Source organism: Pseudophryne corroboree, chromosome 6, assembly GCF_028390025.1.
Source record: "Pseudophryne corroboree isolate aPseCor3 chromosome 6, aPseCor3.hap2, whole genome shotgun sequence".
Lineage (NCBI taxonomy): Eukaryota > Metazoa > Chordata > Amphibia > Anura > Myobatrachidae > Pseudophryne > Pseudophryne corroboree.
The window spans coordinates 349,667,109-349,694,584 of NC_086449.1; the positions used below are offsets into that span (position 1 = coordinate 349,667,109).

The 27,476-nt window shown below is 50.8% G+C and overlaps 1 protein-coding gene across 1 annotated transcript in view; it reads left to right on the forward strand.

The window, feature by feature from the left end:
* LOC134934568 (stimulated by retinoic acid gene 6 protein-like) overlaps positions 1-27,476 on the forward strand; it is a 140,630-nt gene that overhangs the window by 105,113 nt on the left and 8,041 nt on the right. Inside the window, exons 18-19 of the mRNA XM_063929980.1 lie at positions 22,361-22,524; positions 24,123-24,242. Of these exons, the coding sequence (XP_063786050.1) occupies positions 22,361-22,524; positions 24,123-24,242 (284 nt within the window). The remainder of the gene's footprint in view (positions 1-22,360; positions 22,525-24,122; positions 24,243-27,476) is intronic.

Below are 27,476 nucleotides of genomic sequence, written 5' to 3' on the forward strand. Positions count from 1 at the left end.
ACTACGAGAAATAGATTTACCGGTGAGTAAAATCTTATTTTCTCTGACGTCCTAAGTGGATGCTGGGACTCCGTAAGGACCATGGGGATTATACCAAAGCTCCCAAACGGGCGGGAGAGTGCGGATGACTCTGCAGCACCGAATGAGCAAACTCTAGGTCCTCCTCAGCCAGGGTATCAAACTTGAAGACTCTTGCAAAAATGTTTGAACCCGACCAAGTAACAGCTCGGCAAATTTGTAAAGCCGAGACCCCTCGGGCAGCCGCCCAAGAAGAGCCCACTTTCCTCGTGGAATGGGCTTTTACAGATTTAGGGTGCGGCAGTCCAGCCGCAGAATGTGCAAGTTGAATCGTGCTACAGATCCAGCGAGCAATAGTCTGCTTAGAAGCAGGAGCACCCAGCTTGTTGGGTGCATACAGGATAAATAGCGAGTCAGTTTTCCTGACTCCAGCCGTCCTGGAAACATATATTTTTCAGGGCCCTGACTACGTCCAGTAACTTGGAATCCTCCAAGTCCCAAGTAGCCGCAGGCACCACAATAGGTTGGTTCACATGAAAAACTGATACCACCTTAGGAAGGAATTGGGAACGAGTCCTCAATTCCGCCTTATCCATATAAAAAATCAGATAAGGGCTTTTGCATGACAAAGCCGCCAATTCTGATACACGCCTGGCCGACGCCAAGGCCAACAGCATGACCACTTTCCACGTGAGGTATTGTAGCTCCACGGATTTAAGTGGCTCAACCCAATGCGACTTCAGGAAATCCAACACCACGTTGAGATCCCACGGTGCCACTGGAGGCACAAACGGGGGCTGACTATGCAGCACTCCCTTAACAAAAGTCTGAACTTCAGGCAGTGAAGCCAGTTCTATTTTGGAAGAAAATCGATAGAGCCGAAATCTGGACCTTAATGGAACCCAATTTTAGGCCCATAGTCACCCCTGACTGTAGGAAGTGCAGAAATCGACCTAGCTGAAATTCCTCCTTTGGGCCTTCCTGGCCTCACAGCACGCAACATATTTCCGCCATATGCGGTGATAATGGTTTGCGTTCACTTCTTTCCTAGCTTTAATTAGCGTAGGGATAACTTCCTCCGGAATGCCCTTTTCCTTTAGGATCCGGCGTTCAACCGCCATGCCGTCAAACGCAGCCGCGGTACGTCTTGGAACAGACAGGCCCCCTGCTGCAGCAGGTCCTGTCTGAGCGGCAGAGGCCATGGGTCCTCTGAGATCATTTTTTGGAGTTCTGGGTACCAAGCTCTTCTTGGCCAATCCGGAACAATGAGTATAGTTCTTACTCCTCTCCTTCTTATTTTTCTCATTACCCTAAGTAAGAGAGGCAGAGAAGGGAACACATACACCGACTGGTACACCCACGGTGTTACCAGAGCGTCCACAGCTATCGCCTGAGGGTCCCTTGACCTGGCGCAATATCTTTGCAGCTTTTTGTTGAGGCGGGACGCCATCATGTCCACCTGTGGCCTTTCCCAACGGTGTACAATCATTTGGAAGACTTCTGGATGAAGTCCCCACTCTCCCGGGTGGAGGTCGTGTCTGCTGAGAAAGTCTGCTTCCCAGTTGTTCACTCCGGGAATGAACACTGCTGACAGTGCTAACACATGATTTTCCGCCCATCGGAGAATCCTTGTGGCTTCTGCCATCACCATCCTGCTTCTTGTGCCGCCCTGTCGGTTTACATGAGCGACCACCGTGATGTTGTTTGACTGGATCAGCACCGGCCGGTGTTGAAGCAGGGGTCTAGCCTGACTTAGGGCATTGTAAATGGCCCTTAGTTCCAGAATATTTATGTGTAGGGAAGTCTCCTGACTTTTCCATAGTCCTTGAAAGTTTCTTCCCTGTGTGACTGCCCCCCAGCCTCGAAGGCTGGCATCCGTGATCACCAGGACCCAGTCCTGTATGCCGAATCTGCGGCCCCCTAGAAGATGAGCACTCTGCAGCCACCACAACAGCGACACCCTGGCCCTTGGAGACAGGGTTATCCGCCGATGCATCTGAAGATGCGACCCGGACCACTTGTCCAACAGATCCCACTGGAAGATCCTTGCATGGGACCTGGCGAATGGAATTTCTTCGTAAGAAGCTACCATCTTTCCCAGGGCTCGCGTGCATTGATGCACCGACACCTGTATTTGTATTAGGAGGTCTCTGTCTAGAGACGACAACTCCTTGGACTTCTCCTCCGGGAGAAACCCTTTTTATCCTGTTCTGTGTCCAGAACCATACCCAGGAACAGTAGACGCGTCGTAGGAACCAGCTGCGACTTTGGAATATTCAGAATCCAGCCGTGCTGTTGTAGCACTTCCCGAGATAGTGCTACTCCGACGAACAACTGCTCCCTGGACCTCGCCTTTATAAGGAGATCGTCCAAGTACGGGATAATTATTTCGGCCATTACCTTGGTAAATACCCTCGGTGCCGGGGACAGACCAACGGCAACGTCTGGAATTGGTAATGACAATCCTGTACCATAATTTTGAGGTACTCCTGGTGAAGAGGGTAAATAGGGACATGCAGGTAAGCATCCTTGATGTCCAGTGATACCATGAAATTCTCCAGGCTTGCAATAATCGCCCTGAGCGATTCCATTTTGAACTTGAACCTTCGTATATAAGTGTTCAAGGATTTCAATTTTAGAATGGGTCTCACCGAACCGTCTGGTTTCGGTACCACAACATTTTGGAATAGTAACCCCGGCCTTGTTGAAGGAGGGGTACCTTGATTTCACCTGCTGGAAGTACAGCTTGTAAATTGCCGCCAGTACTACCTCCCTTTCTCCGAGGGCAGCAGGCAAGGCTGATGTGAGGTAACGGCGAGGGGGAGTCGCCTCGAACTCCAGCCTGTATCCCTGTGATACTACTTGCAGAACCTAGGGATCCACCTGTGGGCAAGCCCACTGGTCCCTGAAGTTCCCGAGACGCGCCCCCACCGCACCTGTCTCCACCTGTGGAGCCCCAGCGTCATGCGGTGGACTCAGAGGAAGCGGGGGAAGATTTTTGATCCTGGGAACTGGCTGTCTGGTGCAGCTTTTTCCTTCTTCCCTTGTCTCTGTGCAGAGAGGAAGCGCCTTTGACCCGCTTGCTTTTCTGAAGCCGAAAGGACTGTACCTGAAAATACGGTGCTTTCTTAGGCTGTGAGGAAACCTGAGGTCAAAATTTTTCTTCCCAGCTGTTGCTGTGGATACGAGGTCCCAGAGACCATCCCCAAACAATTCCTCACCCTTATAAGGCAGAATCTCCATGTGCCTTTTAAAGGCAGCATCACCTGTCCACTGCCGGGTCTCTAATACCCTCCTGGCAGAATGGACATTGCATTAATTCTGGATGCCAGCCGGCAAATATCCCTCTGTGCATCCTTCATATATAAGACGACGTCTTTAATATGCTCTATGTTAGCAAAATATTATCCCTGTCTAGGGTATTAATATTATCTGACAGGGTATCAGACCACGCTGCAGCAGCACTATTTATGCTGAGGCAAATGCAGGTCTCAGTATAGTACCTGAGTGTGTATATACAGACTTCAGGATAGCCTCCTGCTTTTTATCAGCAGGCTCCTTCAAAGTGGCCGTATCCCCAGACGGCAGTGCCACCTTTTTTGACAAACGTGTGAGCGCCTTATCCACCCTAGGGGATATCTCCCAACGTGACCTATCCTCTGGCGGGAAAGTGTACGCCAGCAGTAACTTTTTAGAAATTACCATTTTCTTATCGGGGGAACCCACGCTCTTTACACACTTCATTCACTCATCTGATGGGGGAACAAAACACTGGCTGCTTTTTCTCCCCAAACATAAAACCCCTTTTATGTGGTACTTGGGTTCATGTCAGAAATGTGTTACACATTTTTTATTGCCGAGATCATGCAACGGATGTTCCTAGTGGATTGTGTATATGTCTCAACCTCGTCGACACTGGAGTCAGACTCCGTGCCGACATCTGTGTCTGCCATCTGAGGTAACGGGCGTTTTTTGAGCCCCTGATGGCCTTTGAGACGCCTGGGCAGGCGCGGGCTGAGAAGCCGGCTGTCCCACAGCTGTTACGTCATCCAGCCTTTTATGTAAGGAGTTGACATTGTCGGTTAATACCTTCCACCTATCCATCCACTCTGGTGTCGGCCCCACAGGGGGCGACATCCCATTTATCGGCCTCTGCTCCGCCTCCACGTAACCTTCCTCAACCAACATGTCGACACAGCCGTACCGACACACCGCACACACACAGGGAATGCTCTGACTGAGGACAGGACCCCACAAAGTCCTTTGGGGAGACAGAGAGAGAGTATGCCAGCACACACCAGAGCGCTATATAATGCAGGGATTAACACTATAACTGAGTGATTTTTCCCCCAATAGCTGCTTGTATACACACATTGCGCCTAAATTTAGTGCCCCCCCCCCTCTCTTTTTAACCCTTTGAGCCTGAAAACTACAGGGGAGAGCCTGGGGAGCTGTCTTCCAGCTGCACTGTGAAGAAACAATGGCGCCAGTGTGCTGAGGGAGATAGCCCCGCCCCTTTTTCGGCTGACTTTTCTCCCGCTTTTTTCATGGATTCTGGCAGGGGTAATTTATCACATATATAGCCCTGGGACTATATATTGTGATGATTTGCCAGCCAAGGTGTATTATATTGCCCTCAGGGCGCCCCCCCCCCCCAGCGCCCTGCACCCATCAGTGACCGGAGTGTGAGGTGTGCATGAGGAGCAATGACGCACAGCTGCAGTGCTGTGCGCTACCTTGTTGAAGACAGAAGTCTTCTGCCGCCGATTTTCCGGAACACTTCTTGCTTCTGGCTCTGTAAGGGGGCCGGCGGCGCGGATCCGGGACCGAACATCGAGGTCGGGTCCTGTGGTCGATCCCTCTGGAGCTAATGGTGTCCAGTAGCCTAAGAAGCCCAAGCTACCACCAGTTAGGTAGGTTCGCTTCTTCTCCCCTTAGTCCCTCGCTGCAGTGAGTCTGTTGCCAGCAGATCTCACTGTAAAATAAAAAACCTAAAATATACTTTCTTTCTAGGAGCTCAGGAGAGCCCCTAGTGTGCATCCAGCTCAGCCGGGCACAAGATTCTAACAGAGGTCTGGAGGAGGGTCATAGTGGGAGGAGCCAGTGCACACCAGGTAGTCCTAAAGCTTTCTTTAGTTGTGCCCAGTCTCCTGCGGAGCCGCTATTCCCCATGGTCCTTACGGAGTCTCAGCATCCACTTAGGACGTCAGAGAAACATTAATACCCTAGACAGGGACACTATATTGCTAACCGTAGAGCATATTAAAGACGCTGTCTTATACATGAGAGATGCACATAGGGATATTTGCCGGCTGGCATCTAAAATAAACGCAATGTCCATTTCTGCCAGGAGAGGATTGTGGACTCGGCAGTGGACAGGAGATACAGATTCTAAAAGGCACATGGAAGTTTTGCCTAACAAGGGTGAGGAGTTGTTTGGGGATGGTCTCTCGGACCTCGTTTCCACAGCGACAGCTGAGAAGTCAGCATTTTTACCCCATGTTCCCTCATAGCCAAAGAAAGCACCGTATTATCAGGTACAGTCCTTTCGGCCCCAGAAAGGCAAGCGGGTTAGAGGCGCGTCCTTTCTGCCCAGAGGCAGAGGTAGAGGGAAAAAGCTGCAACATACAGCCAGTTCCTAGGAACAAAAGTCCTCCCCCGCTTCCTCTAAGTCCACCGCATGACGCTGGGGCTCCACAGACGGAGCCAGGTACGGTGGGGGCCCGTCTCAAGAACTTCAGCGACCAGTGGGCTCGCTCACGGGTGGATCCCTGGATTCTGCAAGTAGTATCTCAGGGGTACAAGCTGGAATTCGAGACGTCTCCCCCTCGCCGTTTCCTCAAATCTGCCTTGCCGACAGCTCCCCCGGACAGGGAGGCAGTGCTGGAGGCGATTCACAAGCTGTATTCTCAGCAGGTGATAATCAAGGTACCCCTCCTTCAACAAGGACGGGGTTACTATTCCACAATGTTTGTGGTACCGAAACCGGACGGTTCGGTGAGACCCATTTTAAATTTAAAATCCTTGAACACTTATATAAGAAGGTTCAAGTTCAAGATGGAATCGCTCAGGGCGGTGATTGCAAGCCTGGACGAGGGGGATTACATGGTTTCACTGGACATCAAGGATGCTTACCTGCATGTCCCCATTTACCCTCCTCACCAGGAGTACCTCAGATTTGTGGTACAGGACTGTCATTACCAATTCCAGACGTTGCCGTTTGGTCTGTCCACGGCACCGAGGGTATTTACCAAGGTAATGGCCGAAATGATGATACTACTTCGGAAAAATGGAGTTTTAATTATCCCGTACTTGGACGATCTCCTTATAAAGGCGAGGTCCAGGGAACAGTTATTGATCGGAGTAGCACTAGCTCGGGAAGTGCTACAACAGCACGGCTGGATCCTGAATATTCCAAAGTCGCAGCTGGTTCCTACAACGCGTCTACTGTTCCTGGGGATGGTTCTGGACACAGAACAGAAAAAAGTGTTTCTCCCGGAGGAGAAGGCCAAGGAGTTGTCATCTCTAGTCAGAGACCTCCTAAAACCAAAACAGGTGTCGGTGCACCACTGCACGCGAATCCTGGGAAAGATGGTGGCTTCTTACGAAGCAATTCCATTCGGAAGGTTCCATGCAAGGATCTTTCAGTGGGATCTGTTGGACAAGTGGTCCGGATCGCATCTTCAGATGCATCGGCTGATAACCCTGTCTCCAAGGGCCAGGGTGTCGCTGCTGTGGTGGCTGCAGAGTGCTCATCTTCTAGAGGGCCGCAGATTCGGCATACAGGACTGGATCCTGGTGACCACGGATGCCAGCCTTCGAGGTTGGGGGGCAGTCACATAGGGAAGAAACTTCCAGGGACAATGGTCGAGTCAGGAGACTTCCCTACACATAAATATTCTGGAACTAAGGGCCATTTACAATGCCCTAAGTCAGGCAAGACCCCTGCTTCAACACCAGCCGGTGCTGATCCAGTCAGACAACATCACGGCGGTCGCCCATGTAAACCGACAGGGCGGCACAAGAAGCAGGATGGCGATGGCAGAAGCCACAAGGATTCTCCGATGGGCGGAAAATCATGTGTTAGCACTGTCAGCAGTGTTCATTCCCGGAGTGGACAACTGGGAAGCAGACTTTCTCAGCAGACACGACCTCCACCCGGGAGAGTGGGGACCTTATCCAGAAGTCTTCCAAATGGTTGTACACCGGTGGGAAAGGCCACAGGTGGACATGATGGCGTCCCGCCTCAACAAAAAGCTAAAAAGATATTGCGCCAGGTCAAGGGACCCTCAGGTGATAGCTGTGGACGCTTTAGTGACACCGTGGGTGTACCAGTCGGTTTATGTGTTCCCTCCTCTTCCTCTCATACCCAAGGTACTGAGGATAATAAGAAGGAGAAGAGTAAGAACTATAATCATTGTTCCGGATTGGCCAAGAAGAGCTTGGTACCCAGAACTTCAAGAAATTATATCAGAGGAACCATGGCCTCTGCCGCTCAGACAGGACCTGCTGCAGCAGGGATCCTGTCTGTTCCAAGACTTACCGCGACTGCGTTTGACGGCATGGCGGTTGAACGCCGGATCCTGAAGGAAAAGGGCATTCCGGAGGAAGTCATCCCTACGCTGATTAAAGCTAGGAAGGAGGTGACCGCAAACCATTATCACCGCATATGGCGAAAATATGTTGCGTGGTGTGAGGCCAGAAGGGCCCCAACGGAGGAATTTCAGCTGGGTCGATTTCTGCACTTCCTACAGTCAGGGGTGACTATGGGCCTCAAATTAGGTTCCATTAAGGTCCAGATTTCGGCTCTGTCGATTTTTTTCCAAAAAGAACTGGCTTCACTGCCTGAAGTTCAGACGTTTGTTAAAGGAGTGCTGCATATTCAGCCCCCTTTTGTGCCTCCAGTGGCACCTTGGGATCTCAACGTGGTGTTGGATTTCCTTAAGTCACATTGGTTTGAGCCACTTAAAACCGTGGAACTAAAATATCTCACGTGGAAAGTGGTCATGCTGTTGGTCTTGGCTTCGGCCAGGCGTGTGTCAGAATTGGCGGCTTTGTCATGTAAAAGCCCTTATCTGATTTTCCATATGGATAGGGCGGAATTGAGGACTCGTCCCCAATTTCTTCCTAAGGTGGTATCAGCTTTTCATTTGAACCAACCTATTGTGGTGCCTGCGGCTACTAAGGACTTGGAGGATTCCAAGTTGCTGGACGTAGTCAGGGCCCTGAAAATCTATGTTTCCAGGACGGCTGGAGTCAGGAAAACTGACTCGCTATTTATCCTGTATGCGCCCAACAAGCTGGGTGCTCCTGCTTCAAAGCAGTCTATTGCTCGCTGGATCTGTAGTACGATTCAACTTGCACATTCTGCGGCTGGACTGCCGCATCCTAAATCTGTAAAAGCCCATTCCACGAGGAAAGTGGGCTCTTCTTGGGCGGCTGCCCGAGGGGTCTCGGCTTTACAACTTTGCCGAGCTGCTACTTGGTCGGGTTCAAACACATTTGCTAAATTCTACAAGTTTGATACCCTGGCTGAGGAGGACCTTGAGTTTGCTCATTCGGTGCTGCAGAGTCATCCGCACTCTCCCGCCCGTTTGGGAGCTTTGGTATAATCCCCATGGTCCTTACGGAGTCCCCAGCATCCACTAGGACGTCAGAGAAAATAAGAATTTACTCACCGGTAATTCTATTTCTCGTAGTCCGTAGTGGATGCTGGGCGCCCATCCCAAGTGCGGATTGTCTGCAATACTTGTATATAGTTTTTGCCTAACTAAAGGGTTATTGTTTGGAGCCATCTGTTTGAGAGGCTCAGTTGTTATTCATACTGTTCACTGGGTATAGTATCACGAGTTGTACGGTGTGATTGGTGTGGCTGGTATGAGTCTTACTCGGGATTCCAAATCCTTTCCTTATTGTGTCAGCTCTTCCGGGCACAGTTTCCTAACTGAGGTCTGGAGGAGGGGCATAGAGGGAGGAGCCAGTGCACACCAGGTAGTCCTAATTCTTTCTTAGTTGTGCCCAGTCTCCTGCGGAGCCGCTATTCCCCATGGTCCTTACGGAGTCCCCAGCATCCACTACGGACTACGAGAAATAGAATTACCGGTGAGTAAATTCTTATTTTTTTAACAGGTCACCTTCGGGGGAGAGCAGGCCACTGCTTCCACTCCCGCCACTGCCGAGAAACAGTCTCGTCTAGTGTGTGTTAGGTGCCGCGGTCCGCGGCGCCGCTCGGTCTGCTTCCGAGCAACGCTCACGGCCGCCGCACCTCCCTTCCTGCCCGCCTAGCACCTAGCAACGCCAGGACGCCGTGCGCGCTGAGCCGCCGGGTCCCTGGCAACGCCAGGACGCCGTGCGCGCTGAGCCGCCGGGTCCCTGGCAACACTGGGACGCCGTGCGCGCGTAGCCGCCGGACCCTTAGCAACGGGGACGCCACAGACGAACCGCGTTCCCCATTGCTTCCTATCAATCAATACACCTGTTAGCTCTGGTCGTGCAGCAGGGCAGCTGCACGACATTACTAATTAAGCTTCGCTGCAGCTATTGGAGGGCTCCCTGTTATATTCTCCCTCACTACCTGGCACAGACGCCGGTGATAGCTTCCTGTATGCTGTTCCTGCCTTGTAACGTCTGTTCCTGGTCAGCTGTATCTGGTCGATCCTGCTCCCTGTGCTCCTGAGTCCTGGAGTTCTGAAGCCGGTCCTGGGAATCCTTCCTGTTCAAGTGAACCTGTTGCAGTCATCTGGGGGTTCTCGTTTGTTGGGGTTCTCTCCCGGTTTCGTGAGTAGCGGCTTCTGCCGCGTGTTGCGGCCTAGGCCGCTTAGTCCTTTTGGTACTTTTTGTATTGGTGGTTTTTGCGGAGGTTTCCGCTTTTCACTGTCCTCCCCGGAACTCGGCGGTGCCGTGTGGGGGAGTGGACAGTGATATCTTTTGTTGTTCTTTTCCTTTGGCGGCGTGCCGCACATATATTTAGTTTTAGGGTAGTTAGTAGCCCCTAGCTTCTGATTGCTTTAGTTAGAGGTCCCCTTGTTATTATCCTGTCTCGGTTCACGCTTTGTCTCACTCTAAGACCTGGGGGCATCGGAGTTGGGCAGACCTAATCCGCCCTTCAAACGCGGCTGCCGTGGGCCCAAGAAACCATAGTCACTCAGGCGTGAACTGACCACACGGGTAAAACAACGGAGGTAGGGTGCTAGGGGCTATTCCCGTTCCCTCCCTATTTCAGCGTCACGTCCTGGTGCTCTGGACTCACTTCGCAACATCTTTCTAGTTCTGAGCATCAGGAACGTAACAGTGTGCTAGCGCTACTGTGCTACTCACAACCCCATGGCGGTGCCAGTGGCTGGCCTTTAAACAACTCCCCTAGAGGCCCCGCCTGCAGACAGTGGGAATCCAGGAGCTGCAAGTCAATTTGCAGGACAGTGGGTAAAAAATGTGACTCTCCTGCACAACAAGTCTGCTCTAAATATGTGTTACTGGCTTTATTCAATTAAATCCATTCAGTGGTCAGCAGCACTTCCCACCAATACCCCCCAAAATCAGCAGATCGGGACCCCGGGGAGCCTATGTTACACTGGGGGCAAGCCCAGCATCCTTACAGCTGCTGTGCTGCCCCCAGCCTCCGTCTCTGTGCAGTGAATGGACGCCACACTCATGCGCGCGGTATCCACTCTCCTTCACCCCGTCACCAGCATAGCAGGGCAGACACCAGCGGAGACTGCGTGTGCCCTGTCCCGCAACTTTCTGACCATCCGCAGGATGCTGCGGTTGGGAGGTATGGGCTCTCCCATTGCTGTTAACGGGTCCCCGGTCAGCTGACCCGGGTTACTCGTTTACACTGCCCCTCAACATGGGTCCTACCCGTGTTCAACCCTGTTCGTCTCCGGGGTTGGATTTCCGTGTCACTGGAACCGGGTTATTTTTTGAGGGGGGCTGTTTACACTGAGGCCCAACCCAGGTTGATCTGGCAATAACCCTGGATTTCAAGTCGGTGTAAAAGGGGTATAACACTTTGCTGTTCAATAGTTTGCAGGATTGACATTACTCAGTAGGGTGCTGGTATTGTTTTTTTTATTAATGTCCGGATTTGTAATAAATAATAAAATGTCAATCCCTTTGTTGCCATTTATAGGAAATAATAGTCCTACTCCTACATCGCACCTGCAGTTTGCCGTGAATGGGGGGGTAGGAGAGTTTGGAGTTGTTTGGAGAAAGAATGAGCAGGAAAGGGGGACCTGTTTGTATGTGTGTGGAGAGGAAGGGGGGGGGGGGTTTTCAGGGGTGCCGTGGATGGCAGAGAAGGATGTAAGAAGAGAGAGAGAGAGCAGGACAGGTGTGTGTGTGGTGAGGGGTTTGGAGTTGTGAGGAGACAGAGCAAGCAGCAGATGGGAATCTGTGTTGGGGAAAGGGGGTCAGGGTGACGCAGATGGGGAAGGGGGGAGTTTGGAGCGGTTTGGGGAAAGAGCGAGCAGGAGAGAGGAACCTCTGTGTGTGTGTGTGTGTGTGTGTGTGTGTGTGTGTGTGTGTGTGTGTGTGTGTGTGTGAGGGGGGGCGAGCAGTCCCCGTGGATGGGAGAGGAGGATGTGAGAAAGGAGAGCAGGAGAGGTGAACCTGTGGGGGAAAGGAGGGGAGTTGGAGCTGTAAGGAGAGAGCACGAGCAGAAGAGGGGAATCTGTGTGGATGAGAAGGGGGTCGGGGGTGCTGTGGATTGGGAAGGGGGGAGTTTGGAGCTGTGAGGAGAGCGAGCAGAAGAGGGGAATCTGTGTGGATGAGAAGGGGTCGGGGGTGCTGTGGATTGGGAAGGGGGGGAGTTTGGAGCTGCGAGGAGAGAGCACGAGCAGAAGAGGGGAATCTGTGTGGATGAGAAGGGGGTCGGGGTTGCTGTGGATTGGGAAGGGGGGAGATTGGAGCTGTGAGGAGAGCGAGCAGAAGAGGGGAATCTGTGTGGATGAGAAGGGGGTCGGGGTTGCTGTGGATTGGGAAGGGGGGAGATTGGAGCTGTGAGGAGAGCGAGCAGAAGAGGGGAATCTGTGTGGATGAGAAGGGGGTCGGGGTTGCTGTGGATTGGGAAGGGGGGGAGTTTGGAGCTGTGAGGAGAGCGAGCAGAAGGGGGGAATCTGTGTGGATGAGAAGCATACTTGCCTACTCTCCCGGAATGGCCGGGAGGCTCCCAAAAATCGGGTGACCCTCCCGGCCCCCCGGAAGAGCAGGCAAGTCTCCCGATTCGCGGGGGTCACCCTGCCCGTCCGCCAAATTAGTGTGTAAAGTGGGCGGTCCGGGCAGTCGATGAGCAAGAATCGCGTTATCATAGCCACGCCCCCTGCAGTGTAATGCCGGTTATCGCGGCATTACAGAGCGGGGGCGTGGCTTAAATGAGGTGTTGTCGTGACCCCGCCCTTGCTCCACCCCCACCCGCCCTTGCCCCGCCCCCATCCCGCCTCCGGTCCACCCCCTCCCCTGCCTGCCCTGTGAGCCGACCTGGCTGCTCTCTCCCGCAGAGAGCAGCCAGAATGTCGGTAACTATGATGAGAAGGAGTCGGGGGTGCTGTGGATTGGGAAGGGGGGGAGTTTGGAGCTGTGAGGAGAGCAAGCAGAAGAGGGGAATCTGTGTGGATGTGAAGGGGTCAGGGGTGCTGTGGATTGGGAAGGGGGAAATCTGTGTGGGGGTAGGGGTGCTACGGATGGGAAAGGGAGGGGGGTGGGGTTTGGGGCTGTGAGGTGAGAAAGAGTAAGCCTAAGCAAACAAGCCTCTGACAGGGGACTAGCTTGTAATAGGGACGGTAGATGCTAGAATCAAGTGGGCTAAGGGACCTTTTCCGTCTGGGGGAGGGTCCACGACATAAGGGGGAGGAGCTATGCCAGCGGGATAGTTCCTCTACTATCCACGCCACCAACTATTACCTTTAGTAATCAGGTGGCGAGCGGAGCGGAGCGAGCCACCGAGCCTGAAGCGTGGCGAGCGTACTTTTCGGGTACCCTGTTCGCCCGTAGCTCCTCCCCCTGGTGACGTGTCTCCTCCCCTAGGGATGTCAGAAGGTCCCTTCTCCCACTCCGATATAAACTCAACCGTCAGGACAAAGCCCCCATTCTATTAGGCTCCGCCCCCAAAAATGCAGTGATTCGCGGGTCTTCCGTGAAGTGGATAATGGGACCGCTGTGGCTATGCTAGCAGCTCTGAGTAGATGCCGGGACCTGGAGGAGCTCGCACAGACTCCTCCAAACTGCAGCCTTCTGATAGGTGTCACACGACAAAGCTATTCTGTTAGCACGGTGAGTGACATGCTGCTGGGGGCAGGGGAGTACGCAGCTTTAGGTCCCACAGTCCTACCACCGGCTCCCCGTTCAGGCCCCGCCCCCATTCATTCCGAGTTAACTCATGCGCAGTCCGTTTTCTGAGGGGGAGGGAGGGTGCAGTGGGAATCCGGGAGCTGCCGTTCAATATGCGGGGCAGCGGGGGACTCAAGCAAAATACGGGAGCCTCCCGCTAATTGCGGGAGGGTAGGCAAGTCTGCTGCTTCTCCCTGTCACCCACTGGTGTGTGGCATATTATGGACTTGTATTTTTGCACCTGGGCCCACCACTCATAGTTCACCTACTGAGCTGCACAGCTAACAAATTAAAAATAAGAATATTGTTTGCAAAACACGCATTCATAGTTATAGTCCAAACTGTATGAATTAAGAAAGATAGTTGCAAAGCTCATTTTAAGTTTTTACTTTTTTAAACATTCAGGTTTTCTAGCAGTATTCCCTTCTTGGTGAGGTTCAGTATATGGTACATGTGCCTCTCCCTCCATTATTCCTTAGGGCTCTTTTATAAACAGGCTCGTTAATATTTACCAACTATATATCCTAATGTAGGGGGTAATTCCAAGTTGATCGCAGCAGGAAATTTTTTAGCAGTTGGGCAAAACCATGTGCACTGCAGGGGAGGCAGATATAACATGTGCAGAGAGAGTTAGATTTGGGTGGGTTATTTTGTTTCTGTGCAGGGTAAATACTGGCTGCTTTATTTTTACACTGCAATTTAGATTGCAGATTGAACACACCACACCCAAATCTAACTCTCTCTCTGCACATGTTATATCTGCCTCCCCTGCAGTGCACATGGTGTTGCCCAACTGCTAACCAAATTCCTGCTGCGATCAACTTGGAATTACCCCCGTAGTCAGCTAGCAGCACCTTTATGCATCAATCCAGGATCCACCATTTCAGTTTTGTTGGCCTGCCATCGCTACTTAAAATATAACTTATACAAAACATCATTGGTTTTATTTAAAAATATTAAGGATGTGTCAAGTATTGCAATGTGATTTCAATATATCTCGGACAGAATTGCCTACATATGTACAGGAATATTTTATCACTGGTATACAGGATCACATAACTGCTGCACCAGCTCTTTTCTGATATATGTATTGTGGTAAACCTCTGAAAACTGTAGTTTTCTGAGACTTTTACACATTTTTTTTTTATACTTAATGATGTATTAAAGCAGAAATGCAATTCTGAATGTACTAAAGCCGTGCTCAGATGCAGAGGGTAACACCAGCTATAGCTGGCATTACCCTATAGAAGCCTATGGGCTTTTTTCCGCAGCACACTGTGGTAGGGATCTTATCGGATACCTCCCAGCATGCCCCGCGGCCACCGCGTCCTTCTGCACATGCACAGATGGACTCAAGGGTCATAAACCCAGAAGTCCAGGGACGGGGCACATCGCGAAGGACATGCTCTTATCGGAAGAGCAGTCCTTTGAAATACTAATCGCATATGTAAGCAGGGGTTAAAGTGAGCCGTAACGGGGCAGAACTGCGATCCGTCAGTTCTATTTAGAGATGGACTCTAACCCTATGTGTCCCCGGCGCCGCACAGGGAGATGAGGGGCGCCCGCTGAGATTGTTACCAGCGGGCGCCCATCTCTCCTCACCGAAAGCCGGAGGCAGGAGCTCAGTACTGAGCTCCGGCTTCCGGCACTGTCACTGTGCGGCGTGCGCTATGGGAGAGACGTCAGTCATGACGTCTCTCTCATAGTGCTGAGGAGAGGACGCCAAGAGAGTGTGGTTTTCTTCCTTAGTGCAGCGGGGGCATCTACTGGGGGCAAACTACGGCTGGACATTACTACTGGGGGGGGGGGCGTTACTACTGGGAGCATTATTACTGGGGGGGCATCTACCGGGGCATTACTACCGGGGGGGTCATCTATTGGGGGCCAACTCCTGGGGGGCATCTACTGGGGGACATTATTACTGGGGGCCAACTACAAGGGGACAAACTACTGGGGGCAAGCTACAAGGGGTCAAGCTACAAGGGGGCAAGCTACAAGGGGGCAAGCTACTGTGGGCAAACAACAAAGGGGCAAACTACAGGAGGGCATTACTACTGGCGGCGTAACTACAGGGGCATTACTACTTGGGGGCTAAACTACTGGGGGCATAACTACAGGGGCCAAACTACTGGGGGCATTACTATTGGGGGCATAACTACAGGGGCTAAACTACTGGAGGCATAACTACAGGGGCTGAACTACAATGGGGCAAACTACAGGGGGGGCATTACTACTGGCGGCTAAACTACAAGCAGGCAAACTACTGGGGGCATTACCACTGGGAGGCTAAACTAAAGGGGTCGGGGGTAAACTACTGGGGTAATAACTGCAGGGGCATTACCACTGGGGGCATAACTACTAGGGCGCTAAATGACTGGGGGCATTACTACAGGCAACATTACTACTGGGGGCAATACTACACAGGGGCATTACCATTAAGGGCGTTACTACTGGGGGCCCTACTGATGAGGGCATTGTAAAGGGGGCACTTCATAAGGGGCATCACTCCTGGGGACCTAAGGGGCACTACTATTGCGGGCATTGCATAAGGGGCACCACTACTATGGTGTCTACATAAGGGACACTACTACTGTGGGCACTACGAGTACAGTGGACAGTGCATAAGGAGCACTACTACTGTGGGCATTGTATAAGAAGCGCTACTGCGATGGGCATTATGTGTATTATGGGGTGCTACTACTGTGGGCATTATTACTATTGTGTGACCATTCCTCATTCTTTTGGAGACCACGCCCTTTTTTTGCGGTGCGCGCAATACCTTTATTTCTTGGGCGCCGTGGGAAGGGGGGTGAGTTCCACCACCTCTCTAGGACCACTTTAAGCACTGTGGGCGGGATGTACTAAGCGGAAAATGCGGTAAACCCCCTGTTTACCGCATTTTCCTGATGTACTAACCCACGTCCGGCAGGTCAGTGCCGCGGCGGGGTTCGCCAGCTTTAGCTGGCGATAGTCCATAGAAGCCTATGGGCTTCTCTCCGTGGCGCTGTGTGAGAAATCCGATCGGATCCCTCCCAGCATGCCCTGCGGCCGCCCCGGTCACCCCGCGCATGCGCAGACTGACTCCTGGGGCCGAACCCCGGAAGTCAGGCTGCCGCTGTGCATCGCGGAGGACAGCTCTTATCGGAAGAGCTGTCCTCCGCAATGCTGATCCCATATGTTAGTACATATGCGATCAGCATCGTGGCGATGGGCGGCGATGTACATTGTACATCCCGCCGTGTATGTAAGTACATATGCAATTAGTATCGGTGCGATGTGTGGCGGAATGTACACCACAAGGTTAGTACATCTCTTCCAGAGGGTGGCCTCCTCACAATTTGCCAGCACCCAAGCAGGGGTTTGTGTTTAGGTTTGGAAACCTGTCCTAAAGAAACTGGGCCCACTGCTGCTGGGGAAAATAAACTTTCTCTGACGTCCTAAGTGGATGCTGGGGACTCCGTCAGGACCATGGGGAATAGCGGCTCCGCAGGAGACAGGGCACAAAAGTAAAAGCTTTAGGATCAGGTGGTGTGCACTGGCTCCTCCCCCTATGACCCTCCTCCAAGCCTCAGTTAGGTTTTTGTGCCCGGCCGAGAAGGGTGCAATCTAGGTGGCTCTCCTAAAGAGCTGCTTAGAGTAAAAGTTTTCTTAGGTTTTTTATTTTCAGTGAGTCCTGCTGGCAACAGGCTCACTGCATCGAGGGACTTAGGGGAGAAGAAGTGAACTCACCTGCGTGCAGGATGGATTGGCTTCTTAGGCTACTGGACACTAGCTCCAGAGGGACGATCACAGGTACAGCCTGGATGGGTCACCGGAGCCGCGCCGCCGACCCCCTTGCAGATGCTGAAGAGAGAAGAGGTCCAGAAATCGGCGGCTGAAGACTTCCCAGTCTTCTTAAGGTAGCGCACAGCACTGCAGCTGTGCGCCATTGCTCTCAGCACACTTCACACCAACGGTCACTGAGGGTGCAGGGCGCTTGGGGGGGGCGCCCTGGGCAGCAATGAAAGTACCTATGCTGGCTAAAAATACATCACATATAGCCCCTGGGGCTATATGGATGTATTTAACCCCTGCCAGGTTGTCAGAAAAACGGGAGAAGAAGCCCGCCGAAAAGGGGGCGGGGCCTATTCTCCTCAGCACACAGCGCCATTTTCCCTCACAGAACTGCTGGTGGGAAGGCTCCCAGGCTCTCCCCTGCACTGCACTACAGAAACAGGGTTAAAACAGAGAGGGGGGGCATTTTTGTGGCGATATTATTACATATTAAGATGCTATAAGGGAAAACACTTATATAAGGTTGTCCCTGTAAAATTATAGCGTTTTGGTGTGTGCTGGCAAACTCTCCCTCTGTCTCCCCAAAGGGCTAGTGGGGTCCTGTCCTCTATCAGAGCATTCCCTGTGTGTGTGCTGTGTGTCGGTACGTGTGTGTCGACATGTATGAGGACGATGTTGGTGAGGAGGCGGAGCAATTGCCTGTAATGGTGATGTCACTCTCTAGGGAGTCGACACCGGAATGGATGGCTTATTTAGGGAATTACGTGATAATGTCAACAAGCTGCAAGGTCGGTTGACGACATGAGACGGCCGGCAAACCAATTAGTACCTGTCCAGGCGTCTCAAACACCGTCAGGGGCTTTAAAACGCCCATTACCTCAGTCGGTCGACACAGACACGGACACTGACTCCAGTGTCGACGGTGAAGAAACAAACGTATTTTCCATTAGGGCCACACATGTTAAGGGCAATGAAGGAGGTGTTACATATTTCTGATACTACAAGTACCACAAAAAAGGGTATTATGTGGGGTGTGAAAAAACTGCCTGTAGTTTTTCCTGAATCAGATAAATTAAATGAAGTGTGTGATGATGCGTGGGTTTTCCCCGATAGAAAATTAAAGACGCTCACACGCTTATCAAAACAAGTGGCGTTACCGTCTCCAGATACGGCCGCCCTCAAGGAGCCAGCTAATAGGAGGCTGGAAAATATCCTAAAAGTATATACACACATACTGGTGTTATACTGCGACCAGCGATCGCCTCAGCCTGGATGTGCAGCGCTGGGGTGGCTTGGTCGGATTCCCTGACTGAAAATATTGATACCCTTGACAGGGACAGTATTTTATTGACTATAGAGCATTTAAAGGATGCATTTCTATATATACGAGATGCACAGAGGGATATTTGCACTCTGGCATCAAGAGTAAGTGCGATGTCCATGTCTGCCAGAAGATGTTTATGGGCACGACAGTGGTCAGGTGATGTAGATTCCAAACGGCACATGGAAGTATTGCCGTATAAAGGGGAGGAGTTATTTGGGGTCGGTCCATCGGACCTGGTGGCCACGGCAACAGCTGGAAAATCCACTTTTTTACCCCAAGTCACATCTCAGCAGAAAAAGACACCGTCTTTTCAGCCTCAGTCCTTTCGTCCCCATAAGGGCAAGCGGGCAAAAGGCCAGTCATATCTGCCCAGGGGTAGAGGAACGGAAGAAGACTGCAGCAGGCAGCCCCTTCCCAGGAACAGAAGCCCTCCACCGCTTCTGCCAAGTCCTCAGCATGACCCTGGGGCCGTACAAGCGGACTCGGGTGCGGTGGGGGGGGTCGTCTCAAGAGTTTCAGCGCGCAGTGGGCTCACTCGCAAGTGGACCCCTGGATCCTACAAGTAGTATCCCAGGGGTACAGATTGGAAATTCGAGACGTCTCCCCCTCGCAGGTTCCTGAAATCTGCTTTACCAACGTCTCCCTCCGACAGGGAGGCATTATTGGAAACAATTCACAAGCTGTATTCCCAGCAGGTGATAATCAAAGTACCCCTCCTACAACAAGGAAAGGGGTATTATTCCACACTATTTGTGGTGCTGAAGCCAGACGGCTCGGTGAGATCTATTCTAAATCTGAAATCTTTGAACACTTACATACAAAGGTTCAAATCAAGATGGAGTCACTCAGAGCAGTGATAGCGAACCAGGAAGAAGGGGACTATATGGTGTCCCTGGACATCAAGGATGCTTACCTCCATGTCCCAAATTGCCCTTCTCACCAAGGGTACCTCAGGTTCGTGGTACAGAACTGTCACTATCAGTTTCAGACGCTGCCGTTTGGATTGTCCACGGCACCCCGGGTCTTTACCAAGGTAATGGCCGAAATGATGATTCTTCTTCAAAGAAAAGGCGTCTTAATTATCCCTTTCTTGGACGATCTCCTGATAAGGGCAAGGTCCAGAGAACAGTTGGAGGTCGGAGTAGCACTATTTCAAGTAGTTCTACGACAGCACGGGTGGATTCTAAATATTCCAAAATCGCAGCTGATTCCGACGACACGTCTGCTGTTACTAGGGATGATTCTGGACACAGTCCAGAAAAAGGTGTTTCTCCCGGAGGAGAAAGCCTGGGAGTTATCCGAGCTAGTTAGGAACCTCCTAGAACCAGGCCAAGTGTCAGTGCATCAATGCACAAGAGTCCTGGGAAAAATGGTGGCTTCTTATGAAGCGATTCCATTCGGCAGATTTCACGAAATAATTTTTCAGTGGGATCTGCTGGACGAATGGTCCGGATCGCATCTTCAGATGCATCAGCGGATAATCCTGTCTCCAAGGACAAGGGTGTCTCTTCTGTGGTGGCTGCAGAGTGCTCATCTACTAGAGGGCAGCAGATTCGGCATTCAGGACTGGGTCCTGGTGACCACGGATGCCAGCCTGAGAGGCTGGGGAGCAGTCACACAGGGAGGAAATTTCCACGGAGTGTGGTCAAGTCTGGAGACTTCTCTCCACATAAATATACTGGAGCTAAGGGCAATTTACAATGCTCTGAGCCTAGGAAGACCTCTGCTTCAAAGTCAACCGGTGCTAATCCAGTCGGACAACATCACGGCAGTCGCCCACGTAAACAGACAGGGCGGCACAAGAAGCAGGAGGGCAATGGCAGCAAGGATTCTTCGCTGGGCGAAAAATCATGTGATAACACTGTTAGCGGTGTTCATTCCGGGAGTGGACAACTGGGAAGCAGACTTCCTCAGCAGGCACGACCTCCACCCGGGAGAGTGGAGACTTCATCTGGAAGTCTTCCACATGATTGTGAACCGTTGGGAAAGACCAAAGGTGGACATGATGGCGTCCCGTCTGAACAAAAAACTGGACAGGTATTGCGCCAGGTCAAGAGACCCTCAGGCAATAGCTGGGACGCTCTGGTAACACCGTGGGTGTACCAGTCGGTGTATGTGTTCCCTCCTCTGCCTCTCATACCCAATGGTACTGAGAATTATAAGAAGGAGAGGAGTAAGAACTATACTCGTGGCTCCGGATTGGCCAAGAAGGACTTGGTACCCGGAACTTCAAGAGATACTAAGAAGGGACTTGCTTCAGCAAGGATCATGTCTGTTCCAAGACTTACCGCGGCTGCGTTTGACGGCATGGCGGTTGAACGCCGGATCCTAAGGGAAAAAGGCATTCCGGAAGAGGTCATCCCTACCCTGGTCAGAGCCAGGAAGGAGGTGACCACACAACATTATCACCGCATTTGGCGAAAATATGTTGCATGGTGTGAGGCCAGGAAGGCCCCCACGGAGGAATTTCAACTCGGTCGATTCCTACATTTCCTGCAATCAGGAGTGTCTATGTGCCTCAAATTGGGGTCCATTAAGGTTCAAATTTCGGCCCTGTCGATTTTCTTCCAGAAAGAATTGGCTTCAGTTCCTGAAGTCCAGAAGTTTGTCAAGGGAGTACTGCATATACAACCCCCTTTTGTGCCTCCAGTGGCACTGTGGGATCTCAACGTAGTTCTGGGATTCCTCAAATCACATTGGTTTAAACCGCTCAAATCTGTGGATTTGAAATATCTCACATGGAAAGTGACCATGCTGTTGGCCCTGGCCTCGGCCAGGCGAGTGTCAGAATTGGCAGCTTTGTCTCACTAAAGCCCATATCTGATTGTCCATTCGGACAGGGCAGAGCTGCGGACTCGTCCCCAGTTTCTCCCTAAGGTGGTGTCAGCGTTTCACCTGAACCAGCTTATTGTGGTACCTGCGGATACTAGGGACTTGGAGGACTCCAAGTTGCTAGATGTTGTCAGGGCCCTGAAAATATATGTTTCCAGGACGGCTGGAGTCGGGAAAACTGACTTGCTGTTATCCTGTATGCACCCAACAAACGGGGTGCTCTTACTTCTAAGCAGACGATTGCTAGTTGGATGTGTAGTACAATTCAGCTTGCACATTCTGTGGCAGGCCTGCCACAGCCAAAATATGTAAATGCCCATTCCACAAGGAAGGTGGGCTCATCTTGGGCGGCTGCCCGAGGGGTCTCGGCTTTACAACTTTGCCGAGCTGCTACTTGGTCAGGGGCACACCCTGGCTGAGGAGGACCTGGAGTTCTCTCACTCGGTGCTGCAGAGTCATCCGCACTCTCCCGCCCGTTTGGGAGCTTTGGTATAATCCCCATGGTCCTGACGGTGTCCCCAGCATCCACTTAGGACGTCAGAGAAAATAAGAATTTACTTACCGATAATTCTATTTCTCGTAGTCCGTAGTGGATGCTGGGCGCCCATCCCAAGTGCGGATTGTCTGCAATACTTGTACATAGTTATTGTTACAAAAATCGGGTTATTATTGTTGTGAGCCATCTTTTCAGAGGCTCCGCTGTTATCATGCTGTTAACTGGGTTCAGATCACAGGTTGTACAGTGTGATTGGTGTGGCTGGTATGAGTCTTACCCGGGATTCAAAATCCTTCCTTATTGTGTACGCTCGTCCGGGCACAGTATCCTAACTGAGGCTTGGAGGAGGGTCATAGGGGGAGGAGCCAGTGCACACCACCTGATCCTAAAGCTTTTACTTTTGGTGCCCTGTCTCCTGTGGAGCCGCTATTCCCCATGGTCCTGACGGAGTCCCCAGCATCCACTACGGACTACGAGAAATAGAATTATCGGTAAGTAAATTCTTATTATTTACTTTTTGTTTGTTTTTTATAATTGAAAAAGGCCTTGAAATTCTTACTAGGCTGGTCCTTGACAATTGTTTTTTTGTCTAGGAGAGGATTTCAGAACTTCAGCTATTTCTTCATGTTCTATTCAGCTGTCGTTGGATTGGGAGCATGTTTGATCAGAGTCATATTGAATACATTGCTGGGGAGCTGGTTACTAGCAAGAATTGACCGTCCACTCTTCCCAAGAGGATATGAAGGTGCTGATATGGGTAAGTACCATTATACCTAATGATCTTGTGATCCTGATCGTTTGCACCCATATTAGTTAAGCTATCATCGTATCACGAGACAGGTCTTCAGGTGCACTTTAAAGACTCGGTCACATAATTATACCCAGCAAAAGGTATGCTTCCTCATCTGTGAGCAAGTTTGTACCCGTTCACTATTTCTCAGGTTGCCACAAATTCAGTCGGTATCCAGATGCTAGGTCGGCACTACAATTGGTCAACATGCATTAGGCCGACATGGACAAAAGGTCGGCGTTGTAAAAAGGTTGACGTGGCAATGGTCGACAAAGGAAAAGGTCAACATGAAGTTTTGGGGTTTAAAATTTTTTATTTTTCAGACTTTACGTGGACTACGATTGGGAATAGTAACCTTGCCTGCAGAATGACGAGTGAAGCGGTACACTGTTTGGGGTTTCTGGTGACTTTACACAGTAAACGACACAAAACCCCTCCCAAAAGCTCATGTCAACCTTTTCCTATGTCGACCTTTTCCATGTTGACCATTTTACCATGTTGACCTTTTTCACATGTCGGCCTGTTGTGTGTCGACCTTTTCCAGATTGACCCTGTGATCCATACCCTATTCAGTCTTAATTAGCTTGCTGCTTGGAAAATGTTGTCCCCTGCTGCTCTTTATACTTGAGATCCTCTTCCAGCTGGGGCAGTTTTCTCTGGCAGCACAGTAGACTCGGATTGTGCCAGATTCTACTGTGTATTCAACAGTGTCTGGGAACATAGCGCACTTGCATTGGGTATCCGGACTCCAGATCGACAACAAAAAGGTAGACACACCTTAGGTCGACGCCAATTGGTCGACACACATTAGGTCGACATGGACAAAAGGTCGACAGGAACAAGGTCGACATGGAAAAAGGTCGACATGAGTTTTTCACAATTTTTTTCTTTTTTGGAACCTTTTCATACTTAACGATTCACGTGGACTACGATTGGAACGGTAATCTGTGCCGAGCGAAGGCACCATGCCCGAAGCTCGCTCGCCATGCGAGGGGACGCGGTGCACTAATTTGGGATCCCGGTCACTCTACGAAAACGACACCAAAAAAACAAAAAACTCATGTCGACCTTTTTCCATGTCGACCTTGTTCCTGTCGACCTTTTGTCCATGACGACCTTTTGTCCATGTCGACCTAAGGTGTGTCAACCAATTGGCGTCGACCTAAGGTGTGTCGACCTTTTTGTTGTCGACCCTGAGTCCCAGACCCCTTGCATTGTCCCCGAGGACTTGTCTACTGCACATTAACAAATCACCGGGAAAATGGTTGCTGCTCCATTTTCCCTGTGATTTCTGCTGCTCTACAGCGCTGGGCCGCCAGCTGATGTGATACTCCAGAGACGACAGAGAGGTAAGTATAACTATATATGGGTGCAGGATAGATAGATAGATAGATAGATAGATAGATAGATAGATAGATAGATAGATAGATAGATAGATAACATTTCATTCTGCAAACTGGTTTGAAGGTAAATATAACACTTAGTAATATCTAATTACCAGTACAGGGGATCAGCAAATATATGAAATCATCTGATTATGATTGTGTCTGTTTCTTGTGTTCTAGGATATAATACATGGATTGGCATGCTCCAGGTGGACCTCTATCATACTCATCCCGTAGCTCTGTCCTTCTGCCATCTTCTTACACAAGACACCCTGTCAGGAAGACATTACAGCCCCCCAGGTATTAGTCAAGATTGATGGGAACTGATTATTACTAATGATGTGAAGCCTATGGGTATATAACTTGTTGCCAAGGAACGATTTTAAAAAATTGGTCGATAAAGATTCAAACAAAAACTATATCAGTACAACATTATTCACAAACCTTGATAGGCAAGGAAAAATCCTTGTATGATAATTGCATCATTCATCTACTAAACAGTGTAACGTAGTTTAAATATAAGATATTGCAGTTATATTAATTACAGTATATATGCCTTTGTTTTATGAGAAGTTTTGAACAACCATCATTACATCGATACCATACAAGGGTTTAGTGTAAAATTTCCGGACCGCACATTTGCACAGTGCCAGGTGCCCTGTTATAATGTAACACACAACACAGGGCTGAATAGGAGAATTGGGTCTGCATAAACCAATCCCTCCCCTTGGAAATATCAGCCCTGTGCTGAAAGTGGTGTGTATTTCTTTTTCATCCACTAGGGGTCACTGGAGTACTCTTGGGATATGGACGGTGTTAGCAAGGACTGGGCACTGAATATTCAAATTTCGGTAACTCTCCTCCACTCCATACTCCCAGAATACCTCAGTGTTTTTTCGGTGCTCACATGGACAGGAAGCACAAGTGTGGACCTCCAGAGGGGGACATCCATTTTTTACTTTTAAACATTTTTGTTTTTATTTTTTATACATTACAATCCTTTCCCAGCTTCCACAAAAGCTATGGGTCCAGGCGTACAGAAGCTGCTGCGTGCAGCTCTTGGCGTGTCGGGCCTCACAAAGGAGCCCCCTCACAGCCACAAGCAGCTCAGCTAACAACAGCTGAGGCTGCAGAAAGGACTGAATGGAGCTTGCTGGAAGAAGCCCCGTCAGAGTCCAAGTACATCAGCTACCTTCAGCTGAGGCTGCAGAACGGAGCTTGCTGTAGAAGCCCCGTCAGAACACAGGAACCAAGGTATTTATGACCGGGGCGGTCAGCTCACGCTGCCGCCCCGCCGTGTGGGGGGACTGCTCTGTGCGTCGCCCCAGGCATCCCGCTGCTCCGTCCCCGCCACTGCTGTTATCAGCTCCCCGCCGCCGCTCCCCTATTCCCGGCCGCCGCTCCGAGGGACGCGCTGGACGGCCGCTGCAAGCGCCGTTCTCAGCGCTCCCTGCCTGTAATGCAATCAGACCGCGGACAGCGTTCAGTGCTGCCGCGGTCTGTTCCTGTAACGGCAGGAGGCTTAGGGGAAGGTAACCACTCAGACCGCGGACAGCGTACACTGCTGCCGCGGTCTGTCTCAATAACGGCCGGCAGCTCAGCACGGCCAGCGCTCCCTGCACACGCTAAGGGGGTAGCAGGGGGGGGGGGGGGGGAGATGCCGGCGCCTCTGATCACTCAGACCGCGGACAGTGCACACTGCTGCCGCGGTCTGTCCCTGTAAAACAGCCCTCTAGTTACTAGTGGGCTCATGCTGGGCAGTCCGGAGTTTCCCTGTCCCTATTACTTGTAGCGCAGCTGCAGGGGGGGGGGGGGGGGGGGGGAGGAGAGATTATGCCACAGCAGCAGCAATACACAGCCTATGCTAAAGAAGGGGCTGCATTGTGATATATATGCATTCGTGTAGCACTTGTTATACCATAGACAATGTTATAAAATAGAAAATGTATATAAAATACTGTATGTATATATATATGGTCATGTAACAAAATATGCTATATGTTCTTTGACTATAAGCACATGGCTGGAGGCCATTTTAATCATACTTTCTGTTTCTTTTCCAGAACGTTCCTGTCCTACAACACTGCTCCACCGGATGGCGCAGGGGTGTTGGTAGGAATTTTTGGATCAGGTTTCTTATGGTCTGGCCACGTGCACTGCACTTTGACCATATACACATTTTCGCAATTTTACTGAGGTGGAATTGGTTTGTCTTTGTCTATTTATTTGTCTGGTTACATAATAAGTCAGTCACCAGCAAAGACGGAAAAGTTGTTTCACTGCAATGTCTGTACCAGTGGGTTCCCGGTGAGTTCTACCACATGCACGGTATATGTTATACTCCCATTTCATCTCCTATTTTTGCAAAGATAGTTTTCATTTGCCTTATAAATTCCCAGTTTCTGCTATGTTGCAATCCTGACGATTCTATGCCAGGCCTAACTGCGCAAGATGAATGTGAGAAGGGTGAATAGACCAGCAGTCAGATAGTGTGGGTGCGTCAGTCTCTGAAGTTTACAGGGACTGAAGAGGCTCTGACAATTTATAAGGTGGTCTTTACTAGGCCACAGATCTCCAGCGTGGAATCTCTAAATAAGATGTTAATAGGATCCTGATACACAGGTTTCTAAACCTCGCCGATTTCAGTCTAGTTAACCGTTTCTACAGTCAGTGACATCTCCATGGGAGCTATGCTAGTCGCTGTATACAGCAGCAGGGGTGTTGCTTCGACCGTGTTTGGTTGGCATTTGGGTAACTACGGCGTTGCTTGTCTGGATAACAGGACTCAGGTCCGCCCTACAAAACGTCCACCTTATGCTTCTCGCTGATCAAATCTGCGAAGCTGCTGATTATCTATGTACAGCTTCTACGGACGTCTGCCTAGTCAGTTCTCGCCTTTCAGCGTCCCTCGTTGTGGCACGACAAGAGCTCTGGCTGCGTCCTTAGCAGGCGGAGGCAAAGGTCGAGAGAAGCATTACCTTATGCGAAGGTTGTTTGGTCCTGATTTGGACAAAGGTATTTTTCACGGGATACTCTGGACCAGCGTTCGAATCCTTTAGACCTCAGGCCTTTCGAGGCCGTGGTAGACAAACAGCCACGCCTGGTAGGCGAGGTCGAGGAATTGGTTTTCAACAAACCAATGCCAGTCATCCGGACGCTAAGCTCACCGGCAAGCCAGTGGCATGACGGGCTCTCAGCCCATCTCGGTTCTCCAGTTGTGGGAGCACGCCTTCAGACGTTTCATTTGGCATGGTTGCAGATATCCACAGATGGGTGGATCCGCAATTTAGTGTTAAAAGATAACAGTTCGACAGTCTACCGCCTCTGCGGTTTTTCAACACAGGACTGCCTGTGTAGGACGGCAAGAGGGGGATCGGTAAATTGCCATTCACTCTCTGCTGGAGTCAGCAGTTTTGATTCCGGTCCCTGTACACCAACAAGGTCACGGTTATTATTCCAGTCTGTTGTGGTACCAAAGCCGGATGGCTTGGTCAGGCCAATATTGCATACTTACTACAGATTCAAGATGGAATC